The 22,794-nt window shown below is 42.0% G+C and overlaps 1 protein-coding gene across 1 annotated transcript in view; it reads left to right on the top strand.

Annotated features, from left to right (window-relative positions):
* The first annotated feature begins 75 nt into the window (after positions 1-75).
* MCAM (melanoma cell adhesion molecule) overlaps positions 76-22,794 on the top strand; it is a 98,306-nt gene continuing 75,587 nt past the window's right edge. The window contains exon 1 of the mRNA XM_033917854.1: positions 76-115. Within this exon, the coding sequence (XP_033773745.1) occupies positions 91-115 (25 nt within the window). The 5' untranslated portion in view covers positions 76-90. The remainder of the gene's footprint in view (positions 116-22,794) is intronic.

Genomic DNA, 22,794 nt, shown 5'->3' with positions numbered 1-22,794 from the left:
AAGCTCCGCCTCCGCCAGGAAGTCGGGGAATTTAAAAAAAAAAAGTGTGGCCTTGGTGTGGCGCTGTGAAGTGACGTTACGGGAGGAGCGATGACGTTGGCGGCGGCGACGGCCGGTGAGGCTTGTGTAGTTTAGAATCGCGGCTAGGGATTGAAAAGGAGGAGAAGGCGGGGGGTGGACGGGTTTAGGAAGAACACAGCGGCTTGTGATAATGCAATCCAGTCGGGTTTTCAGGATTTCCCCAATGAATATGCATGAGATCTATTAGCAGACAATGAAAGCAGTGCATGCAAATAGATCTCATGCATATTCATTGGGGAAATCCTGAAAACCCCGACTGGATTGCGGCCCTTAAGGAGGGACTTTGACACCCCTGGATTAGGAGCTCTAGGTCAGTGATTCCCAACCCTGTCCTGGAGGAACACCAGGCCAATCGGGTTTTCAGGCTAGCCCTAATGAATATGCATGAGAGAGATTTGCATATGATGGAAGTGATAGGCATGCAAATTTGCTTCATGCATATTCATTAGGACTAGCCTGAAAACCCAATTGGCTTGGTGTTCCTCCAGGACAGGGTTGGGAACCACTGCTCTAGGTAACTTGGAGGTAGGGAAGGAAAATGGGGGCTCCTGAGTGTGTGATGAGGTGGGACTTTAGGCAATGTGAAAAAGGAAACGGCGAGGTGTGCCCGCGCTCCTATTAGTGTTGGTTAAAGGCTAGGGCAGGGATGGGCAACTCTGGTCCTCAAGGGCCGGAATCCAGTCGGGTTTTCAGGATATACCCAATGAATATGCATGAGATCTATTTGCATGCACTGCTTTCAATGCATATTAATTGGGGAAATCCTGAAAACCCAAGTGGATTCTGGCCCTCGAGGACGAGTTGTCTACCCCTGGGCTAGGGGACTTCGTGTTCTGCTTTTTCCTGTGTGGTTACAGTCAAAGCGGTGAACATATTTTGTGCCCGAGGCAGTGAAGTGTCAAGTGACTGTCCAGAGTCACGAGGAGCTGCAGTGGCAATCAAACTCGAGGCAGCTGTTCCAACCACTAGGCCAGTTGGTGGGAGCAAAAAATAAATCAATACAGATACTTCTGATCATATAGAGAAGGAAGAGATAGAGGGTAAGGATGGGATCTCTTAGGGGGCGGAGGGGGATAGTGGATGTTGTAGATCAGGGGTGTCAAAGTCCCTCCTCGAGGGCCGTAATCCAGTCGGGTTTTCAGGATATATATATATATATATATATATATATATATATATATATATATATATATATATATATATATATATATAGGATGTAACGGTATATAAGAAATAAATTACATTACATTACATTACTGGTGGACCATGAGGGTCTTTTTCTGCTGTAATTTACTGTGTTTCTGATGGGGAAGGGAAGGAGAAAAGTATAGCTGTTCATAATAGCCTAGGGGAGAGGGATGGACTGTATAGGGTGGCATGATGGGGAAAAATGAAGGGAGGAATGCTGCCTAAGGATTCCCTTCAGGTATTTGTTTAATAGATTCTTTATGTGCCACCTCTGTGTTAAGCAGCTTACATGTTACGGTACTTTCTCAATCTACCATAAGTTTTGTAGTTGGGGCAATGTAAGGTTACAAAGAGTCACATATAGGCCCTGATACAATAATAAATCCCAATTTAAAAAAAAAACAACTTTATTTACAGTAGCATTGATATCTAATGAATGATTTTCCCAAAAGTTGTTTACCTAGGTAAACAAGCTGTAAATTCTTTTGAGTTCATGTGACTATCAGGGCTTTGTTTTGATTGCAGCTTCTTACTGCTGCTCTAGGCAACTATCCAGTCTTGCCTAATGGATAGGGTCAGCATAGTGGTCATGCAAGATGCTGAATTTAAAAATAGCTTCTAAAAGCATGAAATTTTAGGGTTTTTTAATGTATCTGTTAGTGCTAAATCAGGACTGGAATAAAGCTGCACTTCAGATGAACCTTTATGCTTCTGTGCTGCAAGTGTTTACCCCCAGAGATCTAGTAGCTTGTGGGCCAAGTTACTGCTTTCACAAGGCTTTTTGGTCTAGGATATACCTCTGGAAGTCTTTGTTCTCCACCACTATAGAAGCTGTCTGGTTGAGGGCTTCTCTGGCCTGGAGTACCTTGATCCAGGTAGTCTTTTTTTTTTTTTTTTTTGGGGGGGGTGATAGGAGCCCATTGAGCCACCTGCAAATTCTTGTGTTGTGAGTTGTGGGAGGGTGGATCAGGGCCCACTAGGCCACCAGGGAGTTTTTACGCTGTAGGATAATGGTTCTCATATCTGTCCTGGGAGACCACCAGTCAGTTGTGTTTTCAGGATATCCCTAAAGAATCTGCATATAATGCATACAAATTATCTTGTGCATATCTCTCATGCATATTCATTAGGTGTAGCTTGAAAACCTGACTAGCTGGTGGTCCCCCAGGACAGGTTGGAGAACTACTGCTCTAGATCAGTGTTCTTCAGTGCAAGACCTGGGGCCAGTGGTGGCCCCTGGAAACTTCTGGGGTGGCCCTAATAAACATTCTGGCTTACATCCTGCAACCCTTTGCTCCTTTACCCAAGCTCACAACAGATAGGGTGAAGTAGATGAGAGGAAAAGCCACATGCTTGAAGGACAAGGCATTTCTCAACAGACAAGGAGAATGTATTTTGAAATGCCAGCCTCCTTGAGGATATACCCAATGAAAAATTTGAAGACATGCTGTGGATGTAATTGACATACACAAAGCAGTATTGAGGCCTTGCATGGAAAGATATTTGGTGGCTCTCCTTCAGCTCATTTAGATCCAAAATGGCCCCAACTTAAAAATCAGGAAAGACCACCACTACTCTAGAGGACGGCGCTCCAGGAGTCTTAGTGGACTCTTTTGAAATGTCTCTTTCTGTTAGTGCGTGAGCCAATACCTTCACATTACTGCAGTGGTGTGTGCTGTGTTTTTCTGTCAGCACACATTTTTTTAATGCTGATGCAATTAGCATGCCGTTAGTTTACTGTATCAAGAATAAAATATTTTTATAGTATGGATGTTGTTGTGGAAGGGTAGTGCATTGAAAAAGTTTAATTAGGGTAGAAGTGGGTATGAGAGTTATGGGGTGGATGCAGTTGCGGTAGGAATGTATGATGGGGTAGGTATTCATGTGAGGAAGGGGAAGGAATTAACGAAGACCTTCAAGTGATTAGAAAGAAGGCAAAAAAGAATGATAGAAATGCACAAAGGGATGATAGGAATGTTTCAAGTTGCACCCCCCTATTCAGGGTCTTTCTCCTGGAAGTCCTCCCTTTCTTGTCTGCACTCATATTAGCATGAGTGCTGTCTTGGAGTAAATGGCTGGTATTGATGTGGGAAATGTTCTTTGAAGTAAAGACACATCATTAAATATTTAGTATTCACTTTTTTTTTTCTTTTTACTAGTAGCAACAGAGCAGGAGAGAGGTTGTTAGTCTGTCCAGTGACCCTGTACCATTATCCCCTGGGTTGTTTCCCTGTATTTCACACACTGTAACCCAGAATCAGTTTGCTACCCAGTACCCTACCACCTAAAGTATAATGCCAGCTCAGAGCCCTGTCCTTGATCAGTAGCCTAGGCTATGCCACCATCCAGCACCTTACTTTTCAACAAGTAGCCCAAGCCTAGCTCCTTAATATACTACCTTCTCACCAGTAGCCCACCTGGCCCAGCTTTCCCTGTAGCCTTCTAAGACTTCATCTGGTGAAATTTATTATATTTATATACCATTTATAACCTAAGCTACTCAAGCATTTTTTTCCTATCTGTCCTGGCAGGCTCTCACACTATGTAATGTATCTGGGGGATTAAGTGATATGCCCATGGTCACAAGGAGCAGCATGGGATTTGAACCCACAATCTCAGAGTGCTGAGGCTGTAGCTCTAACCACTGGAGCACACACGCCCATAAATGGGATCCAGTTGCTGAAAGAGAAATTATTGGATCTTTGATAGAGGATGTGTCAAAAGAGGTTCATATACATTTGAATTTGGAAATGAATATTAGGTCTTAATGCAGTGATTCCCAGACCTATCCTGGGGGAACCACAGCCAGTCAGGTTTTCAGGATGTCCACAATGAATATGCATGAGATTGATTTGCATATACTGCTTCCTAGGTATGCAGATCTATCTCATAAATATTCATTGTGGATAACCTAATTGGCTGGGGTTCCCCTTAGGAAGGTTTAGCAATTGCTGCCTTAATGTCTTAAGTGCACATCCTACCTGTTCTATTGGCTAATTAAGAATATCCAGTTCCCACTTGAGCTGTCTCTTTCCACACCCAACCAGAGACACACTATCTGCCTGTACTTAGGAGTTCCTATCTTCAGACTCTACTTATAACCTCACCTGTAATATTGGAAGGGTTAAGTGGAAGAGCATGTTGTCAAGTTCTTATTTGGGAAAAATCTAAGAGGAGTAGCCTAATGTATAAGAACATAAAAATAGCCTTAATGGGTCAGACCAATGGTCCATCAAGCCCAGTAGCCAATCCAGTTCCCTTGTACCTGGCCAAAATCCAAAGAGTAGCAACCCCAATGAGATCAGCATTACAGAGCTGAGATTGTGATGTCATAATGCCTCAGAGCCAACCTCATCAGTGATGTTACAATGGTTTAATTGTCCTATACTTGGCTCACATAAGAATAGCCATACTGGGTCAGACCAATGGTCCATCAAGCCCAGTAGCCTCTCCTCACAGGGGCCAATCCAGGTTACTAGTACCTGGCCAAAACCCAAAGAGTAGCAACATTCCATGCTACCGATCCAGGGCAAGCAGTGGCTTATTTTGTATGGTGTTTCTCAACTCAGTCCTGGAGCACCCCCTTGCCATTCAGGTTTTCAGGATATCCACAATGACTATGCATACAGTAGACTTGATTTGCATGCACTGCCTCCATTCTATTCAAATTTATTTCATGTGTATTCATTGTGGATGTCCTGAAAACCTGACTGGCAAGGGGGTGCTCCAGGACCGAGTTGAGAAACACTGATTTACATAATCTAAGCTAGGGAAGCAGCTGTTGGTTTTAGTTGGGCTGGCATGTGGTGAGCCATTTTTGAAAATTATATTTAAAAATTGAGATCTTAAATTATTTCTATTGAACTAAAAAGAAAATATTTTTTAAAAGTACATAAATGTATCACACAGCACAGAATAGTTTTGACACCAGAAAAAGGAAAGCAATGTACTCCCCCCCCCCTTTAATAATAATAACTTTATTCTTCTATACCACCACAATCGTGCAACTTCTAGGCGGTTTACAACTGAAGAGAGCTGGACAATCAGCAAGTTACAACATGCAGATAATTAATGAAATTACAGTATACAGAATCATGAAAAAGCAGCAATTACAATATACAGTTTGTTTAGAAATTCATTGTTTAGATAAAGTGGTGAAATACATAGTACAGTTTGTTTAGAATTTTTTTCAGGGGGGACATATTAGGGTAAAGGAAATAGTGATTGGTGTAGTTGAAGTTTAGGTGATATATTTGTCAAATAAGGCAGTTTTTATGGTTTTTCTAAAGACGGCGTAAGTCAGTCTAGCTCCATTTATGTAGTTGTCCAGCCAATGTTGTTGTACTCTGCAAAATACTATCTTGCCTCTGCCCCCTCTCTCCTCCCCGCTGCCATAAAGCGAAGGCCATTTTGGGTTCAAAAGGGGTGAAGGAGAGCTGACAAATATGTTCCTGCTTTGGACCATGACGCCAATAAGGCTTCTCGACATTCATTCCTATCAGAACACCTGGCCTTGATCACACATGCAGAACACAGATAACCCCTATGCAAATACAGGACTACAAACTAAAAGTCCCAGTATACACAAACGAAACCCTAAGATGCCAGACTCTGCATGCATGTAATAGAACATCAGAGAACTGAACAGTGCAAAATATAGACAGCAGATGTGCATTCTCAAAACCAACATATTTCAGTCATTAAATTGAAAATAAAATCATTTGTCCTACCTTTGTTGTACATCCATATTTGCGCTTCTTTCTCTCATCCATATGTGAGGTTTATTTTCTGTGATACTTCGCTCATCCATATTTGCGCTTTTAACTATTGTGCGTCCACCGTCCGGGACCCCTGAGGAAGGCGTCTTCAGCTGAAACATGGACCATGTTGGGTCTGTATGTATGTTTCTTCATGTGATGAGTTTGGATTTTACAAGTGTTTAATATTAAACATTTGCATCAAGAACATCTATTCCACAGCAATTCTTTGTTTTTTGGGGGAACTCTCCTACTGTGGAATAGCTGGGTTCTTTTGTGTGTTACATTCTTCTTTGGCGTTAACTTTTAATACTCAACTTTCTTCATTTTTTCTTCCTTCTCAATTCTATCTACTCTTCCATGTTTTCCCATCTATCCACGCACATCATCTCCTCCCTCTGCCCATCCACTCCCCTCCATCCATGTGTACTATCTTCCCTCTCTATCTTGTCCCCTATTCCCATCTTTTCTTAAACAGCTTTCTTCCCATCTCTCTAACCTTCTACACCCCCTCCCATTCTGGTGCACCATTTCCTCTCTTTCTTTCTCCCCACCCCCCTTCATCCCTGTGCAGCATCTCCGCTGTCTAGTGGTCTGACATCTTTCTCCTCACCTTACCACAGTTTGGCATCACTCTCCCCTTCTGTCCTCCCCCTTTGTGGTCTGGCATCTCTCTGTCCTTCTCTTCCCCCTCTCCCCTACCTCTCTCTCCTTCCCATCCCTGGTCTGGCATCTCTCGCCTTCCCTCCCCCTCCAGTAGTCCATCTCTCTTCTTCCCTTTCCCCCTTCTTGTGATCTAGTATTTCCTCTCCTTCCCTTCCTTCTTCCTACTCTAGTCTGGAAACTCCCTCCTCCTTCCCTGGTCTGGCAGATATCTCTCTCCTTCCCTCCCCCTCCAGTAGTCTGACATCTCCCCTTTCTCCATTCTTATTGTCTATTATCTCCTCTTCTCACCTCTTCCCTCCTCCTCCTATTCCCTATCATGGTCTGCCATTTCTGTCCTCCCCCTTCCCTGCCCCAGAGGCAATGTTCCCTCTAAGGTGTGCAACCAAGTATGTCTCTTCAGAGCTCTGCGCATCAGTTCTTGACTGCCATGCACCAGGATCAGCACTTCCCCACCTCCCTACTGCCTCCAAGATGTAGTTTGGAGCAGGTCAAGCAGCTGCTCTCTGGAGTCTGGGGTTCCATCTATTCCCCCCCCCCCCCAATGGGATCCATCTCTGCAACTCTTTCATTCTTTGAGCAGCTAGCAGCGTGAGTGAACCTGCTGCTTTTGGCAGCACGGAAGCTTTCCCTCTTATAATAATAATAATAATTTATTTCTTGTATACCGCTATACCGGACGTTCAATCTAAGCGGTTCACACAAAGGATGCATACAGCAGATAATTAAAATATAGAATTAACATTTGATATCTAGTGCAGAATAAAAACAATCGGTAAAAGAATACATCAAGTAAAATCATTAAAAGTTAAGACGATAGCTCAAATTCTACTGCTTCCTGTTTCCCCATAGGCGGGAAGCAGTAGCAAAGTTTCTGGGCATTGAAGGCAGCGCGTTTACTCAGCTGCTGGTTGCCTGAAAAATGAAAGAGCAGTTGCCTTACCATATCCCTTGGAAGGAAGGAACATGGGAGGGTCACTGGGGGATTGCGGCGAGGGAAGGGGCAAGGACCACGGTGATAGAGAAAAAAAAAAGAAAGATGCCAGATCTTCGGGAAATGTTCCCTCTATGAACTGAGTTAATTGAGCAAAAACTTTTTTCGTGAGCATAGGACTGAGATCACGTGAGCAATATTTTCTATTACCTTGACGGTATTACACACTGTACATTACAAATTAAGACCCACTTTTACTAAGCCACGGTAGAGGTTTCTACTGCAGCCCAAAATGACGCTCATAGGAATTCTATGGGTGTTGGAGCAGTGTCGGAACATTTAGTGCTCCAGACCACGGTGGAAACCTCTACTGCGGCTTAGTCAAAGGGAGGGGGGTAAGAATTACAAATATAAATAAAAAAATGGAAAATAAGATGATTTTTTATTGAAAACATAAGAATTGCTGCTGCTGGGTCAGCCAAGTGGTCCATCATGCCAAGCAGTTCGCTTGCGCGGCAGCCTTTAGGTCAGAGACCAGTGCCCTAACTGAAACTAGCCTCACCTGCATACGTTCTGGTTCAGCAGGAACTTGTCTAACTTTGTCTTGAATCCCTGGAGGGTGTTTTCCCCTATGACAGACTCCGGAAGAGTGTTCCAGTTTTCTACCACTCTCTGGGTGAAGAAGAACTTCCTTACGTTTGTACGGAATCTATCCCCTTTTAACTTTAGAGAGTGCCCTCTCGTTCTCTCTACCTTGGAGAAGGGTGAACAACCTCTCTATCTCTACTAAGTCAATTCCCTTCAATATCTTGAATGTTTCAATCATGTCCCAGAAGAAGTGATGTCGGAGGGGGCGGGTTGGCAGGCAGCTGCAGGTATGTATAGGAAGGTCCTGCAGCTGGTTTATTTCAATTTGTCACGGCTGCTTCAGGAAAGCAGCAGCAGTGGCACAAGATGGAAGAGTTGTGCCAGCGGGGCGCAGGTCCCGATTCCTCTGGCTGTGCAATGGGGCTGAACAGCTGCATGACCTCCTGCTAAAAGGTGTGTGGCCGCGTAGAGGGAACATTGACTGTCACATGTAGATATGTTAGACGATAGGTGTAAGGCAACAGAATTAACATCATAACTTACAAGGAAAAGGAGGGGAAGAAGTCAGGAAGAAGGGAGCAGTGTGTGTGTGAACAGTGCCACTTATTCAGCCAATTTGGAAAATCATAAACTTTTAGATCAAAGATTTCATTCAATCCTGCTGATATCAAGGTGTTCAGATCAAATCTAAAATGTAGGTCTTCTTTCAACAGAATAGACTCAAAATCATTCCCTTTCCATGTACGTCTATTCTTCTTTATAACAAATAAAGACAGATCTTGAAATTGATGATTGTACTCAATGCAGTGTTCCACTAATGGAGCAGTCACAATTTTGCGTTTCAAGCAACTTTTGTGTTCTAACATGTTGGTTCTTATAGCTCTGATACTCTTACCAACATACAGTAATGGATAGGGACAAAGTATCACATAAATAACTCTAGCCATATTATTGTCTGACAAGTGTTTCAACTCATCCTTTTTTTTTTTTTTTTTTTAAAGTTATGGGATGAACAAAACCAACACGGGCCGCATAGAGGCGGAGGAAGATATCTTCCTTTTCAAGGGTCCCACGACAACAAGAGGGCACCCGTGGAAAATTAGGGGAGGGAAACTACGAGCTGACACCAGGAAATTATTTTTCACAGAAAGGGTGGTTGATCGCTGGAATAGTCTTCCACTGCATGTGATCGAGGCCAGCAGCGTGCCTGATTTTAAGGCCAAATGGGATCGTCACATGGGATCTATTCACAGGGCGAAGGTAGGGGAGGGACATTAGGGTGGGCAGACTAGATGGGCCATGGCCCTTATCTGCCGTCTATTTCTATGTTTCTATGTAACAATATGTTTTTATGTACAAGGAGGTGCTGAAAAGTTCTCAGCTAAACCAAGAAAGGAATGACGTGGAGCCATGAAACCTACAAGTTATTTCACGTATTTATTCTTAAGTTCAACACACTTGGCACATTGTGGCTGAAGTTTCTGTAACCGTTCCCAAAAAATATTCTGATATCTGGTCACTGAAATACTGCTCCGTTGCTGCAGTCACCTCTGAATTACTTAAAAATTGACGCCCTTTCAAACTCTTTTTAAGGTTTGGGAACAGAAAATAGTTGGAGGAAGTAAGATCTGGTGAGTAGGATTGATGGTGTATGCACTGAAACCCCAAATGCATCAAAACAGGTACATTGTCTTGCAAAAAAAGAACTCCTTTCCACAGCTTCCCTCTCCCTTTTTTTCTTTCAATTCCTCCTTTAATCGGCACCGTGAGTTACAGTAATATTCTTCATTAACTGTTTAGCCCCTTGGAAGATAGTCAGTCATTACAATACCTTCCTGATCCTGAAACACTGTGGCCATGACCTTTCCTGATGACATTTGGGTCTTGAATTTCCTTGGCCTTGGAGAACCTGAGTTCCACCATTGCACAGACTGTTGTTTTGTCTCAGGATCATAATGGTATAACCATGTTTCATCAACAGTAACTAGTCATTCCAAAAAATTGGCACCAGTTCATTGAAACTGCTACAAAATCAACTTGGAAGTGTTCACTCAACATTGTTTGTCATCGGCATTCAAACATTTGGGCACACACTTGGCTGACAGCTTCCGCATACCCAGTTGCTCGTGGATTATAAACCCAACGCATTCCCTGGATATCTGTAGTGTCTCAGCAATTGTTTTAGCCGATATTCGCTATCTGCCAAAATCAGGTCATGGACATGGTGAACAATTTGAGTTATAGTAGAAAGCAAATCTAAATACTGCTAATGGCCAACAATACACATCAGTGTTATTAGCCCAACAAATTTGAAGGGCTACGGCCTCAGAATCGGAGCCTACGCACAGCAGTGCCAATCACAAACTGAGGATAATCTGCGTAGTGAAATTGCTCCTGCTCCAATCATTGGCCAACATACATGAATTTTTTTAGAAAATTTTTCAAAAGCATTTAAATGAAGCTATATATATATATATATATATATTTTTTTTTTTTTTGCTACGGCCTCAGAATCGGAGCCTACGCACAGCAGTGCCAATCACAAACTGAGGATAATCTGCGTAGTGAAATTGCTCCTGCTCCAATCATTGGCCAACATACATGAATTTTTTTTAGAAAATTTTTCAAAAGCATTTAAATGAAGCTATATATATATATATTTTTTTTTTTTTTGCTACGGCCTCAGAATCGGAGCCTAGGCACAGCAGTGCCAATCACAAACTGAGGATAATCTGCGTAGTGAAATTGCTCCTGCTCCAATCATTGGCCAACATACATGAATTTTTTTAGAAAATTTTTCAAAAACATTTAAATGAAGCTATAGATACAACCCCTACAGGGTTACATTGTGTAAGTGCAAGCCAGGATATGAAAAACTTAGACCAGAAAAGCGACTTAGCTTTGTAGCTGACTTGTCTTTACATGGAAATACAGTCACCAGTGTTTGTTTGCCGACGCAGCCAGCGTTTCGCGGGAATTTTATAATAAAGACCATCCGCTGCGTCAGGGCCACCAGGACATTCAAAAATCAAGGCTCACTGTAAAATTGAGAACAAAATCAGAAAATGTATTAAGCTCCCAAGAACTAAAGAAATAGAAAAACAAAGTAACAGTACTCACATTACTGCACACGGTCACAGAATTTCAAATCATGTTAAGATGGCAGTCGGCTACGTTTTATAGCCGTTACTTAACATACCCTGATGACGTCACGGGTCACTGGACACACTGTAAACACTAGTAAAAATGTTGCCACTCAAATGATCTATTAAGTCCCAAAGGCCACAGTGTATCCAGCCTATTTATCCACCGCTGCTCCCTCTGTGCTAGATACCTTCTGAAGTCCCCCCCTCTGGTACTTGGCTGAACCACCTCCAAAATTAAAGCTTTCAGAGACCCAAAATCGTGAGATCTTTCCAGGCAGTGTTTAGCTAATGGAGCCCCAATTATTTTGTTCTTGATATTGCTCTTATGTTCTGTGAGTCTTATGGTAAATTTACGAGAAGTCTGACCCACATATACTAGATCACAGGGGCATTGTATAATATATACCACACCGCAGGATTTACAGTCAGAGTTATGACGTAGATTGTATTCTTTTTTGTCTCTAGGATTGCGAATTAAAGCCTTTTTTTCAACTGAGGCTGCATCTGAACAACCTGACATAGACTCACGAGTAACCCCTAAATCTACTTGGGTTCCGCCTGGTCCGATTGATCCGCTGATTACTGCTTTCCACAAAATGGTTGTAACTGATATTGTAAAGACCAACAGTAATATCAATGATAGAACTTATTATAACATCAGTAAGGCTGAAAAGGATGCTATTAAGTCCCTTACTGATGACACCGATTTAATTATAAGAAAAGCAGATAAAGGCGGGACGATTGTCTTGTTAAGTAAAGAGGTTTATTTGAAGGAGGCTGAAAGACAGTTGTTTAGCTCTGACTATGATGTCCTTTCTCAGGATCCAACCGAACATCTACAATTGAAGATTAATTCTTTAACGAAGAAGGCTCTGGATGATGGATACCTTACCAACAGAGAATTTCGGTTTCTTAATGTACGTCATCCCAAGATTCCGATTTTCTACCTACTCCCTAAGATCCACAAGTCCTCCACTTCTCCTCCTGGTAGGCCGATTGTGTCGAATCGTGGTGCTTTACTTGAAGCTTCCTCCATTTATATTGATAAGTTTCTGCAACAGTTTGTGTGCCAGACTACTGCTTTCACCCAGGATACTACCCAGTTTTTGAAAAAATTGGACACCATTAGGCCTGGTCCGCATTCCATCCTGGTGACTATAGACGTGTGCTCTCTGTACACGATTATACCTCAGTCTGAAGCACTTCAAATAATTCATGACACCCTAGAGAAAAGGTTGGACCCTAAAGTACCAACAAAATTCATTTGTTCTCTAGCGAAGATAGTGCTATGTGATAGCTTTTTTATGTTTGAACAGCATCTTTTTCATCAGAAATCCGGGATTGCTATGGGGATCACGATGGCCCCTGCTGTTGCAAATTTGTTTATGGACAGGTTTGAATGTGACTGGGTGTATGATTGTGAGTATTTTCAGTATGTGGCTTTTTGGACCAGATACATCGATGATATTTTTTTTAATCTGGAATGGCAGTTCGGATGATTTGGAAAAATTTTTTGTTTACCTGGACGCCTGTCATCCCAAAGTGCGCTTTACCCATGCCTGCAGCACTAACCAGATTTCTTTTCTCGATGTATCTGTTGAAATTAGGGAGGGGTTTTTTCATACATCAGTATTTACTAAACCTACTGACTGCAATGCCACCCTCCACTATACGAGTGCTCATTCTAGCTCGTTGAAAAAAAGTCTCCCTTATTCCCAGTTTTTACGGATTCGGAGGATCTGTTCCTCTAAAGGGGACTTTAAAAAACAGGCTGATGTTCTAAAACACAGGTTTCTGGCCCGGGGCTATCCCTCAAAAGTTGTTTCCGCAGCATATAAAAGAGCATTATACTGCAACAGGGAGAGTTTATTCGCCCCTAAGAGATCTGATTCTCAGAGATCAGGTGAACAATGCATGACGTGCGTTGTAACATACTCCAGCCAGTGCCATCGGTTGGTCCGCTCGCTTAAAAAACATTGGGCGATTTTACAGACCTCTGGTACCTTTAAAGATTACAGCCTAAGGATAGCCTTCCGTAGAACTAGGAATTTGAAAGAGATTTTATGCCCTTCTGTACTGCCCAATATTAAGCCTGGGCGGAATCAAGTATGGATGGGACATAAAGCGTGTGGAACATGTCAAATGTGCAAGCTCATGATTTGTACCAATTGTTTCTGCAATCCTAGAGACAAAAAAGAATACAATCTACGTCATAACTCTGACTGTAAATCCTGCGGTGTGGTATATATTATACAATGCCCCTGTGATCTAGTATATGTGGGTCAGACTTCTCGTAAATTTACCATAAGACTCACAGAACATAAGAGCAATATCAAGAACAAAATAATTGGGGCTCCATTAGCTAAACACTGCCTGGAAAGATCTCACGATTTTGGGTCTCTGAAAGCTTTAATTTTGGAGGTGGTTCAGCCAAGTACCAGAGGGGGGGACTTCATAAGGTATCTAGCACAGAGGGAGCAGCGGTGGATAAATAGGCTGGATACACTGTGGCCTTTGGGACTTAATAGATCATTTGAGTGGCAACATTTTTACTAGTGTTTACAGTGTGTCCAGTGACCCGTGACGTCATCAGGGTATGTTACGTAACGGCTATAAAACGTAGCCGACTGCCATCTTAACATGATTTGAAATTCTGTGACCGTGTGCAGTAATGTGAGTACTGTTACTTTGTTTTTCTATTTCTTTAGTTCTTGGGAGCTTAATACATTTTCAAATTTTGTTCTCAATTTACAGTGAGCCTTGATTTTTGAATGTCCTGGTGGCCCTGACGCAGCGAATGGTCTTTATTATAAAATTCCCGCGAAACGCTGGCCGCGTCGGCAAACAAACACCGGTGACTGTATTTCCCTGTAAAGACAAGTCAGCTACAAAGCTAAGTCGCTTTTCTGGTCTAAGTTTTTCATATCCTGGCTTGCACTTACACAATGTAACCCTGTAGGGGTTGTATCTATAGCTTCATTTAAATGCTTTTGAAAAATTTTCTAAAAAAATTCATGTATGTTGGCCAATGATTGGAGCAGGAGCAATTTCACTACGCAGATTATCCTCAGTTTGTGATTGGCACTGCTGTGCGTAGGCTCCGATTCTGAGGCCGTAGCCCTTCAAATTTGTTGGGCTAATAACACTGATGTGTATTGCTGGCCATTAGCAGTATTTAGGTTTGCTTTCTACTATATTTTTATATACTGCTGGGGTGATTAGTTTTAGGTTGAACAATTTGAGTTGACACCATTTGACACCAGTTGACACCATTTGCAGATCTTGCTGCATCTGTGGTCTCGAAATCTCCATGCTGAAAGTGTGCATACCACTTCTTCGCTTGGAGTATGATGGGCATTTGTCACTCAATGTTTGCATCATACATTCATGGATTTCCTTTGGAATTTTCTTCTGCAGGAATAGGAACTTCATGGTGATTCAGAGTTCCAAACTTGAAAATGCCACACTTTTCGTTGACATGGTTCAATCAATGATCTTAAACAATGTCAAAACAGCATTATGATTTTGCAAATTGGTACTTTGCAAAATAAAATAACTTTCTTTTCTGCTACAGTGGCAAAATAATGGACAGAATTTAGGAAGTCAGTTGGGCTGAGAACTTTTCAACATCCCCTTGTAGATCCCAAAGGGATCATGAGTAATTGCAGAAGGATCTTAGAAGACAAGGGAACTGAGTAGCTAACCAGAAGGTTACATTTTAATGTGTTCAAGTGTTAAGTAATATATGTAGGGGAAAATAATCCAAATTGTAGATTCACTGTGGTGGGTTCTATATTGGGAGTCACCATCCAAGAGAAGGATCATGGAGTTAATTGTGACCATTACAATGAAATCCTCTGCTCAACGTTTATGCAGCAAATAGAATACTAGGTGGTATTTGTAAAAGAATTGACTATAAAAACAATATTATAATGTATTGCTCCATGGTATTATGTATAGTTCTGGTAGTTTAATATAAAAAAATAAGATTAATGGAACCAGGAAAGGTTCAAAGAAGGGCCACAAATAATAAAGGAGATGGAATATCTCTCCTACTATACGCAGAGGGAAAAGGCTCTTCAACGTAGGGGAGAGATGGTCACGTCTATAAAATCATGAGTGTGGTGGCAGGGATCACTGTAATTGTTTACCCTTTCCAATAGTACTTAGACTAGGAGCTATTGGATGAAGCTATTATACTGGTCTCAGCACTGATCTCTGGAGCTTTCCACTCTTCACCTTTCTCTACTGAGGTAAGTGACCATTTAGCCCTACTCCGTTTTCAATCTTTTAACTAGTTATCATTCCACAATAAGACACTGTACTGTATTCCCCTGACTTTCATTTCTGACATATGTCTTATGAAGGACTATCAAAGCGCCATCTGAAAAACCAAAAGGAAGTATTTTTTCATGCAACACAAGTCATAGGATTTGTCAGAAGATGCGGTGAAAGGGGAGAGTGTGGTACAGTGGTTAAAGCTACAGCCTCAGCACCCTGAGGTTGTGGGTTCAAACCCACGCTGCTCCTTGTGACCCTGGGCAAGTCACTTAATCCCCCCCCCCCATTGCCCCAGGTACGTTAGATAGATTGTGAACCCACCGGGACAGAGAGGGAAAACCGCTTGAGTACCTGAATAATGCATGTAAACCATTCTGAGCTCCCCTGGGAGAACGGTATAGAAAATGGAATAAATAGTGTAGTTACTTACCTGTAACGTAGGTTCTCCGTGGACAGCAGGATAACAGAGAAAAGGTCAATAAGCCAGTATTAAAGAGGTAAACTTGGCAAAGTCGTTGCTTATCCCTGGGTAATATGCAGAAAGAAGTGATCTAATCTTTGACATCCTGATGGATACTTGTGACTTAGATTGGTCACTTTTGGAAACAGGATTGATTCCACCTCCCTCTTCACCTCAACCAGGATAAACACCCAATCTCTCATCTAAGGGAGTGAAATACAAGCGAATATTCAACACCCTCTTTACGTACGCCACTACAAGGACTTGGAAGGTTCTTCCAACGTCCATAAGAACAGAACTGAATTGCCTCACCTTCAGGAAAAGATTGAAAACTTACCTACTATTTGATAAATTACTTTTAGCTCAGTGACTCGGCTCTCTCACCTCGACAACGTAACCGTCCTTCACAACGTATTGCAGCTGACTCCCCTCTTGCAACAACTTAACCTCCCTCTTCAACGTGATGTACTATTTCCCCATGATGCTGCATGGGCCTCTTATCTTGTAAATCGCCTTGAACCTGATTAGATTAGATTCTGAACTAGATGGAGTTTTGGTCTGACAGTTTTTGGTTTTCTGTGTATACAGTTGCCGAGTGTGTGTATTTGTAGGGTTTCGTTGTGTCACTAAGAGTGTGGTAGTGGAGGGGAATGTATTTATAATTACATCCCGCATCATCCACTATTCTGAGTAGGTTATGTAAAGGAAATCAAATTAACATAATGGTATACCACAGTGGGCAGAGAAGGAGCAGTAAGAACCTAGCAGTGTGCATGTTCTGTGAAATGCCTGTTTAAAAGAATGCTGTTTTCCAAAGCTTTCTGAAGCATTCTGTGCTGGTCATTAATCTTAATTGTATCGGTACTTTGTTACACTCAGACGGGCTGCGTTACTGCTACTAGGATGACGGCAGAATTCAAATATTCAGAGGTTTTATACTTTGAATAGTAGGGGAAATGTCATACTTCTGTGCCGAGCCTACTGTTTGGAGGAGGGAAGGGGGGGGGTCTTTGGATGTAGAGCATTACAAGGTTTCTGTTTGGATTCTGCCCCATTCTGTAAGGCCTTCTTAAAGATGGGCTCTGAGCTTCACCCCTTAGTATCAAATAACTGATAGTTTTACGGGATAGGCTGAAACTGTCCAGTGATTTCTTGCCATAGAAGTCTTTAACCCTGGTAGCACTCCTCTATCTTTTTTTTTTTCCTTACTATCTTTCTTCTTTAACTCTTTCCCTCATCCTTAATATCCATCTCCTTTCTCTTCTCCCCTCTACATTCCCCCTCCCTCCCCTCATTCTGTTTCTCTCTTCCCACACCCTGTGCCAGTTACTTGCAGTCATGACCACTGTGAACATTTATGGTAATGTTTGGATTTGTCATAAAATAAAAAATCTCAGTTTTGACATTTTGTTTCATTCACTTCTCCAAAAAAAGACACAGAAGGATTCTGGCATTGGCAGGATGCAACAAGAGCGGCTGAAAATGCAGTTGTGCTGTTCTCATACACATTTCTAATCCAGGATACAAGCATACTTGCTTTTGATTTGAAAAAGAAAACCGAAGGACAAGAGGTTATGAAAGGAAATTGAGGGGGGTGGGGGCTCAGAGGAAGTAGTTTTCAAAGCAAGGATGCCTAGGGTTACCAACTAGAAATGGGGGGTTGTAAATGAGATTAGTTAAACTAAACTAAACTAAACCTTAAGTTTGTATACCGCATCATCTCCATAAAGATAGAGCTCGGCACGTTTTACAGGTAAATTCAATAAATGAGGGAAGGACATAATAAGAAATTAGAGGTTAAGAAGAGGATAGCTAGCTTTACATTTTAAATAGGTAGCTTTACGTTTTGGAGAAAAGCCAGGTTTTCAGATGCTTTCGGAATAATTGGAATGAGCCTAGGTTCCGCAGCGGGGCAGGGAGGTTATTCCAAAGCTCAGTGAATTTGAAGAAAAGGGATTTCCCTAATTTACCTGCATACATGACCTTTTAACGAGGGGAAAGATAGTTTGAGTTTGTGGGCGGATCTGGTAATGTCAGGTCTCGAAGAATTCCAGGATAGTGGAATTAGGGGAGGAAGAATGCCATGTAGGATCTTGAATATTAGGCAGGTACATTTAAAGTGAATCCTAGAAATCACCGGAAGCAAGTGAAGTTTTGACAGAAGTGGGGAAACATTATCGAATTTGCTTTTTGCGAATATCAACCTAGCCGCAGTGGTCTGGATCCACTGAAGTCTTTGAAGATTTTGTTTGGTTAGACTTAGATAGACGGAATTACAATTGTCCAGTCTGGAAAGAATGATTGATTGTACAAGGACAGCAAAATGTTGTTGGCGGAAGCAGGATCTCACGTTCCTCAACATGTGAAGACTAAAAAAACATTTTTTTTTACCAGAGAGTTGAGTTGATCATTAAAGGAAAGTGTAGAGTCAATAATGATGCCCAAAACTTTGCTTGAGAATTTGATCTGCAGTGTGGGACCAGAAGGTAGCCCCAAACATTCCTGAATTCTGTCAGAACGGAGTGAGAGGTGATATTTACTGGTAGTGGGGAAGTCAACCTGCAGAGAGGTGATGGGACCTTTATCGCTAGACTAGTTAATACATTACATTAGAGATTTCTATTCCACCATTGCCTTGCGGTTCGAGGCGGATTACAAAAGAAATACAAAAAACGTATTACATGAAGAAGATATCTGGTAATTTCTAGAGGAGATAAAGAGTAGATGAGGTTGCTTTGGGGAATCGGGAAGGTATTGGAAAGTGGGAAGGAGCTAGCGGTATTAAGTCATTTGCAGGAATTTCTTGAAAAGTATCGTCTTTATTTCTTTTCTGAATGTTTTGTAGTCTGGGGTCATAATTAGTAGATTGGAGATTTGGTTGTTGAGTTTTGCTGCTTGTGTGGCTAGGAGGCCATCGTATAGTTTTCCCATTTGACTTCTTTGATTGGGGGGGATGCGTGAATGAAGTGTGGGTTTTCCTATGTCTAGTTGATGTAGTTTGGATGAGGCGGTTGATCAGGTAGGTTGGGCTGTCGCCGTTTATGGTTTTAAATAATAGACAGTAGAATTTGAATAGTATTCATGGAGTATTCAGTTTATTTTAATTTAATTAATTCATTGAAATGTGGTATCTATCTCCAACAATTACACTGGTTGCCGGTTGACTTCAGAATTCAGTATAAAGCAGCGACGATTTGTCCCCAATTCCTTTGCGGTGCTATACCTGAACTATTCAAGAATAACATGACTGACTATCTACCAAACAGATCACTACGCTCTGAGAATTCAGCCTTACTAAAGGCAAATGTTAATCCGAAATACCTTGAGACCAGCTCAATGACCTTCTGTTGTGCAGGGGTCAAATTGTGGAATTCACGTGTGAGTCAAATACGTAAATGTGGTGAAAAGGGCACATTTAGGAAATTATTTAAAACACAATTCTTTGTAAATGCCTTTTTCTAGATATTGATTCTTTATGATTGTTGATCTCTGAGAACTTGTTTATAATTATCTGCATAGGCTTCATAGCATTGATTTGTCTATTTATGTTCATGAGTTTTTTATTTTCTGTTTTATAAATTTATGTATGTATTATCACGTAAACCGTTTAGGTTTCAGACAGTATAGAAATTTTTTAAAATAAATAAATAGAAACATGATGGCAGATAAAGGCCAAATGGCCCATCTAGTTTGTCCTTTTGATCTCTCTTTCCTCAACAATGAATTTCCTGTCCTATTAATTCTCTTTCTTCCTCCCCTCTTAAAGTCAATTCAATTTGTTACCTTTGCTTAATCTTCTGTAAACCGCGTAGAACTTCACGGTATTGCGGTATATAAGCTGTTGTTATTATTATTATTATTATTATCTAGTCTGCCCATCTGCAGTAACCATTATCTCCTCCTCTCCCTATTGGCTAAGGCTCTTAACATTTGCATCTCCTCTTCCTATAGGCTAAGGCTCTGTGCACTGCATTGTGAGGTCATAGAGCTGCCCATCTACAGTAACCATTATCTTTCTCTCTCTGAGAGATCCCACGTGCCTATCCCAGGCCCTTTTGAATTCAGACACAGTCTCTGTCTCCACCACCTCTTCCGGGAGACTGTTCCACGCATCTACCACCCTTTCTGTAGAAAAGTATTTCCTCAGTCACCTCTTAACTTCATCCTACGCCCTCTCATTGCAGAGTTTCCTTTCAAATTAAATCTCCCAAAGGATTCAGAGCAGTTTACAAAACAAATTGACTTAAGTAATGGCCAAAAATCTAATCGAGTCCTTTGAATTTCCCTCTCTGTCCCAACGGGCTCACAACCTAACTATAGTACCTATGAAAAAAATAATTACTTACATTTACCTATAAAAGAGAAGGAAGAGGGAAAAGATAATGCAATGAATTCAATACTATAGGTGGGTAAAAGGCACAACAGAAGGGAAAACATCAATATCAAAGAACCCCAGAGAAAAATCCTAAAAATAAAAGCAGGAAAAAAAGCAAAATGAAACAAGCTCAAGAAAAAGAAAATAAAAATAAACCCCAGTCATTTTCACTACCCTCAGTCTCAGTCAGCTTCTAATTCCATGTCCCCAGTCGAGCCAGGCCGGCCCGGGCCAATACCACAAAAGCGACTCCACCGCTTTTATGTTTGAGGTGGTAAATTAGCTGGTTCACCCGACTTGAAGGGAAGGAGAGATAACCTACCTCCCTGCTGCTTTGGGAAAGCAGAGTAACTACTTTGTGGCTGGAGAGAGAGAAATGGGGACTGCCTTGTGTGTGGGAGTAAGATTGCATGTGCCAGCAAGGAAAGAAACAATCTGATGCCTGCCAGGGGGATGGGAACAAAAGACTGGCCCATAACTGGAGGAGAGGAAGAGACCTCCTTCTGCCTAGGGATGAGGAAGGGCAAGAGGGAAGGGAGAAAATCTTCTAAAATACATGCTTTAGGGGGAGCCTGCCTCTATCCTGTTTTTCCACTTTGAACATTAGATGCCCTTTGCTGTTATGTCAAGGCCTCTGTAGGCTTTTGTGCAGTGGTTGAATAGAGTTCTGTGTGGCCTAACATCTCCCAAGTGATGCTATGGTCAGCTCTGGGGCACAAGATCCAGCAGGCACTGAAGCCAGCTCTGGCCAAAGGCAACATACTACGCACTGCTCCATTCATGCATTTGCTGCCTACCCTGGAAAGGAATGAAGGCTGGCCCCACACTCATACCCCAGTGCCTTCCACAGGAACAGAAATAGATTCACCAGGCATGCTGCCAACTGTCCAAGGTTTTCCTAATTCAATCTCCGATCAAAGTTTTGAGCCTGGGCAAGAGGCTTCTCTGCAGAGCAATGCCACAGTGTGAGACACTGGAGCAGGTGTTCCGAAGGCTTTTTGTATCTTGGGCTTGTTTCAGAAACACTCTTCTGCCATCCATTCTCCATGGAAAAGAAAATGTTGATGAATCAAGTTCTCTGTGTCAATCAGGAAGAAAGCTTGGTGAACTTGGCTTATTGCATATAACACGGCTCCTCTTACGAAGGCTGCAATAAGACAAATTGTTTGGCCATCACAGGCCTTCAAAATTAAAAACGTGGTTTTTGATTTGGAAAATAAAACACTGGCATGGTGGGGTGGGGTGGGGTGGGGGGAGGGGAGGGAAAACATCCTGGGTGCCATCTTGCAGGGGTGCCATCACTTCTTTGTGCTTTCCTGCCCACCTTCCCACCTCTTCTTGGTTGTGAGACCAGGCAGTGATGTCAGAGGGAGAGTTGAGGCCAGCGCAAGCAGCAGCTTAGAGATGTTGCTCGCTGTTGGTGATCATTTGAGGTACGCAGGGGGCAAGGACTGCAGGGGAAGGGGAAGAGTGCAGGGGGGCACATAGTGCAGTGATGCTGGGTGCCACTGAGAATGACATGGGGACACATTTTTCCCCATCCCTGTGGAGACTCATTTTCCCGTCCCCACGACTTCTTTTCCTGTCCCTGCCCCATCCCTGCAAGCTCTGTCCTCATCTGCACAAACCTCAAACACTTTAAAATCATAAGTAGCAACATTCTAGAGCTCAGATTGTGATGTCATAATGCTCATTCCACCAATGCCTAAGCTCCGTCCTCATCTGCCCAAGCCTCAAACACTTTAAAATCATAAGCAGCAACATTCTAGAGCTCAGATTGTGATGTCATTATGCCTCATTCCACCAATGCCTAAGCTCCGTCCTCAACTGCACGAGCCTCAAACACTTTAAAACAGTGGTCTCAAACTTGCGGCCCGGGGGCCACATGCAGCCCGCCAGGTACTATTTTGAGGCCCTCGGCATGTTTATCATAATGACAAAAGAAAAATAATACAGTTTCTTGATCATATTTCTCTTTAGCTATAAATGACAATATTATTATTAAGACTTAGCCAAAAGGAAAGATTTATAAACTAAAAGAGTTTTTCCTCATGCAAAATTGTCATTTCTTTAATAAAATATTAACTATTTTTCCTGAGGCCCTCTAAGTACCTACAAATCCAAAATGTGGCCCTGCAAAGGGTTTGAGTTTGAGACCACTGCTTTAAAAGCATAAGCAGCAACATTCTAGAGCTCAGATTGTGATGTCATTATGCCTCATTCCACCAATGCCTAAGCTCTGTCCTCATCTGCGCAAGCCTCAAACACTTTAAAATCATAAGTAGCAACATTCTAGAACTCAGATTGTGATGTCATAATGC

The sequence above is a fragment of the Geotrypetes seraphini genome, chromosome 13 (assembly GCF_902459505.1).
Source record: "Geotrypetes seraphini chromosome 13, aGeoSer1.1, whole genome shotgun sequence".
NCBI lineage: Eukaryota > Metazoa > Chordata > Amphibia > Gymnophiona > Dermophiidae > Geotrypetes > Geotrypetes seraphini.
The sequence above is the reverse complement of the archived record's forward strand: the minus strand, read 5'-3'. Positions and strand labels throughout refer to the sequence as shown.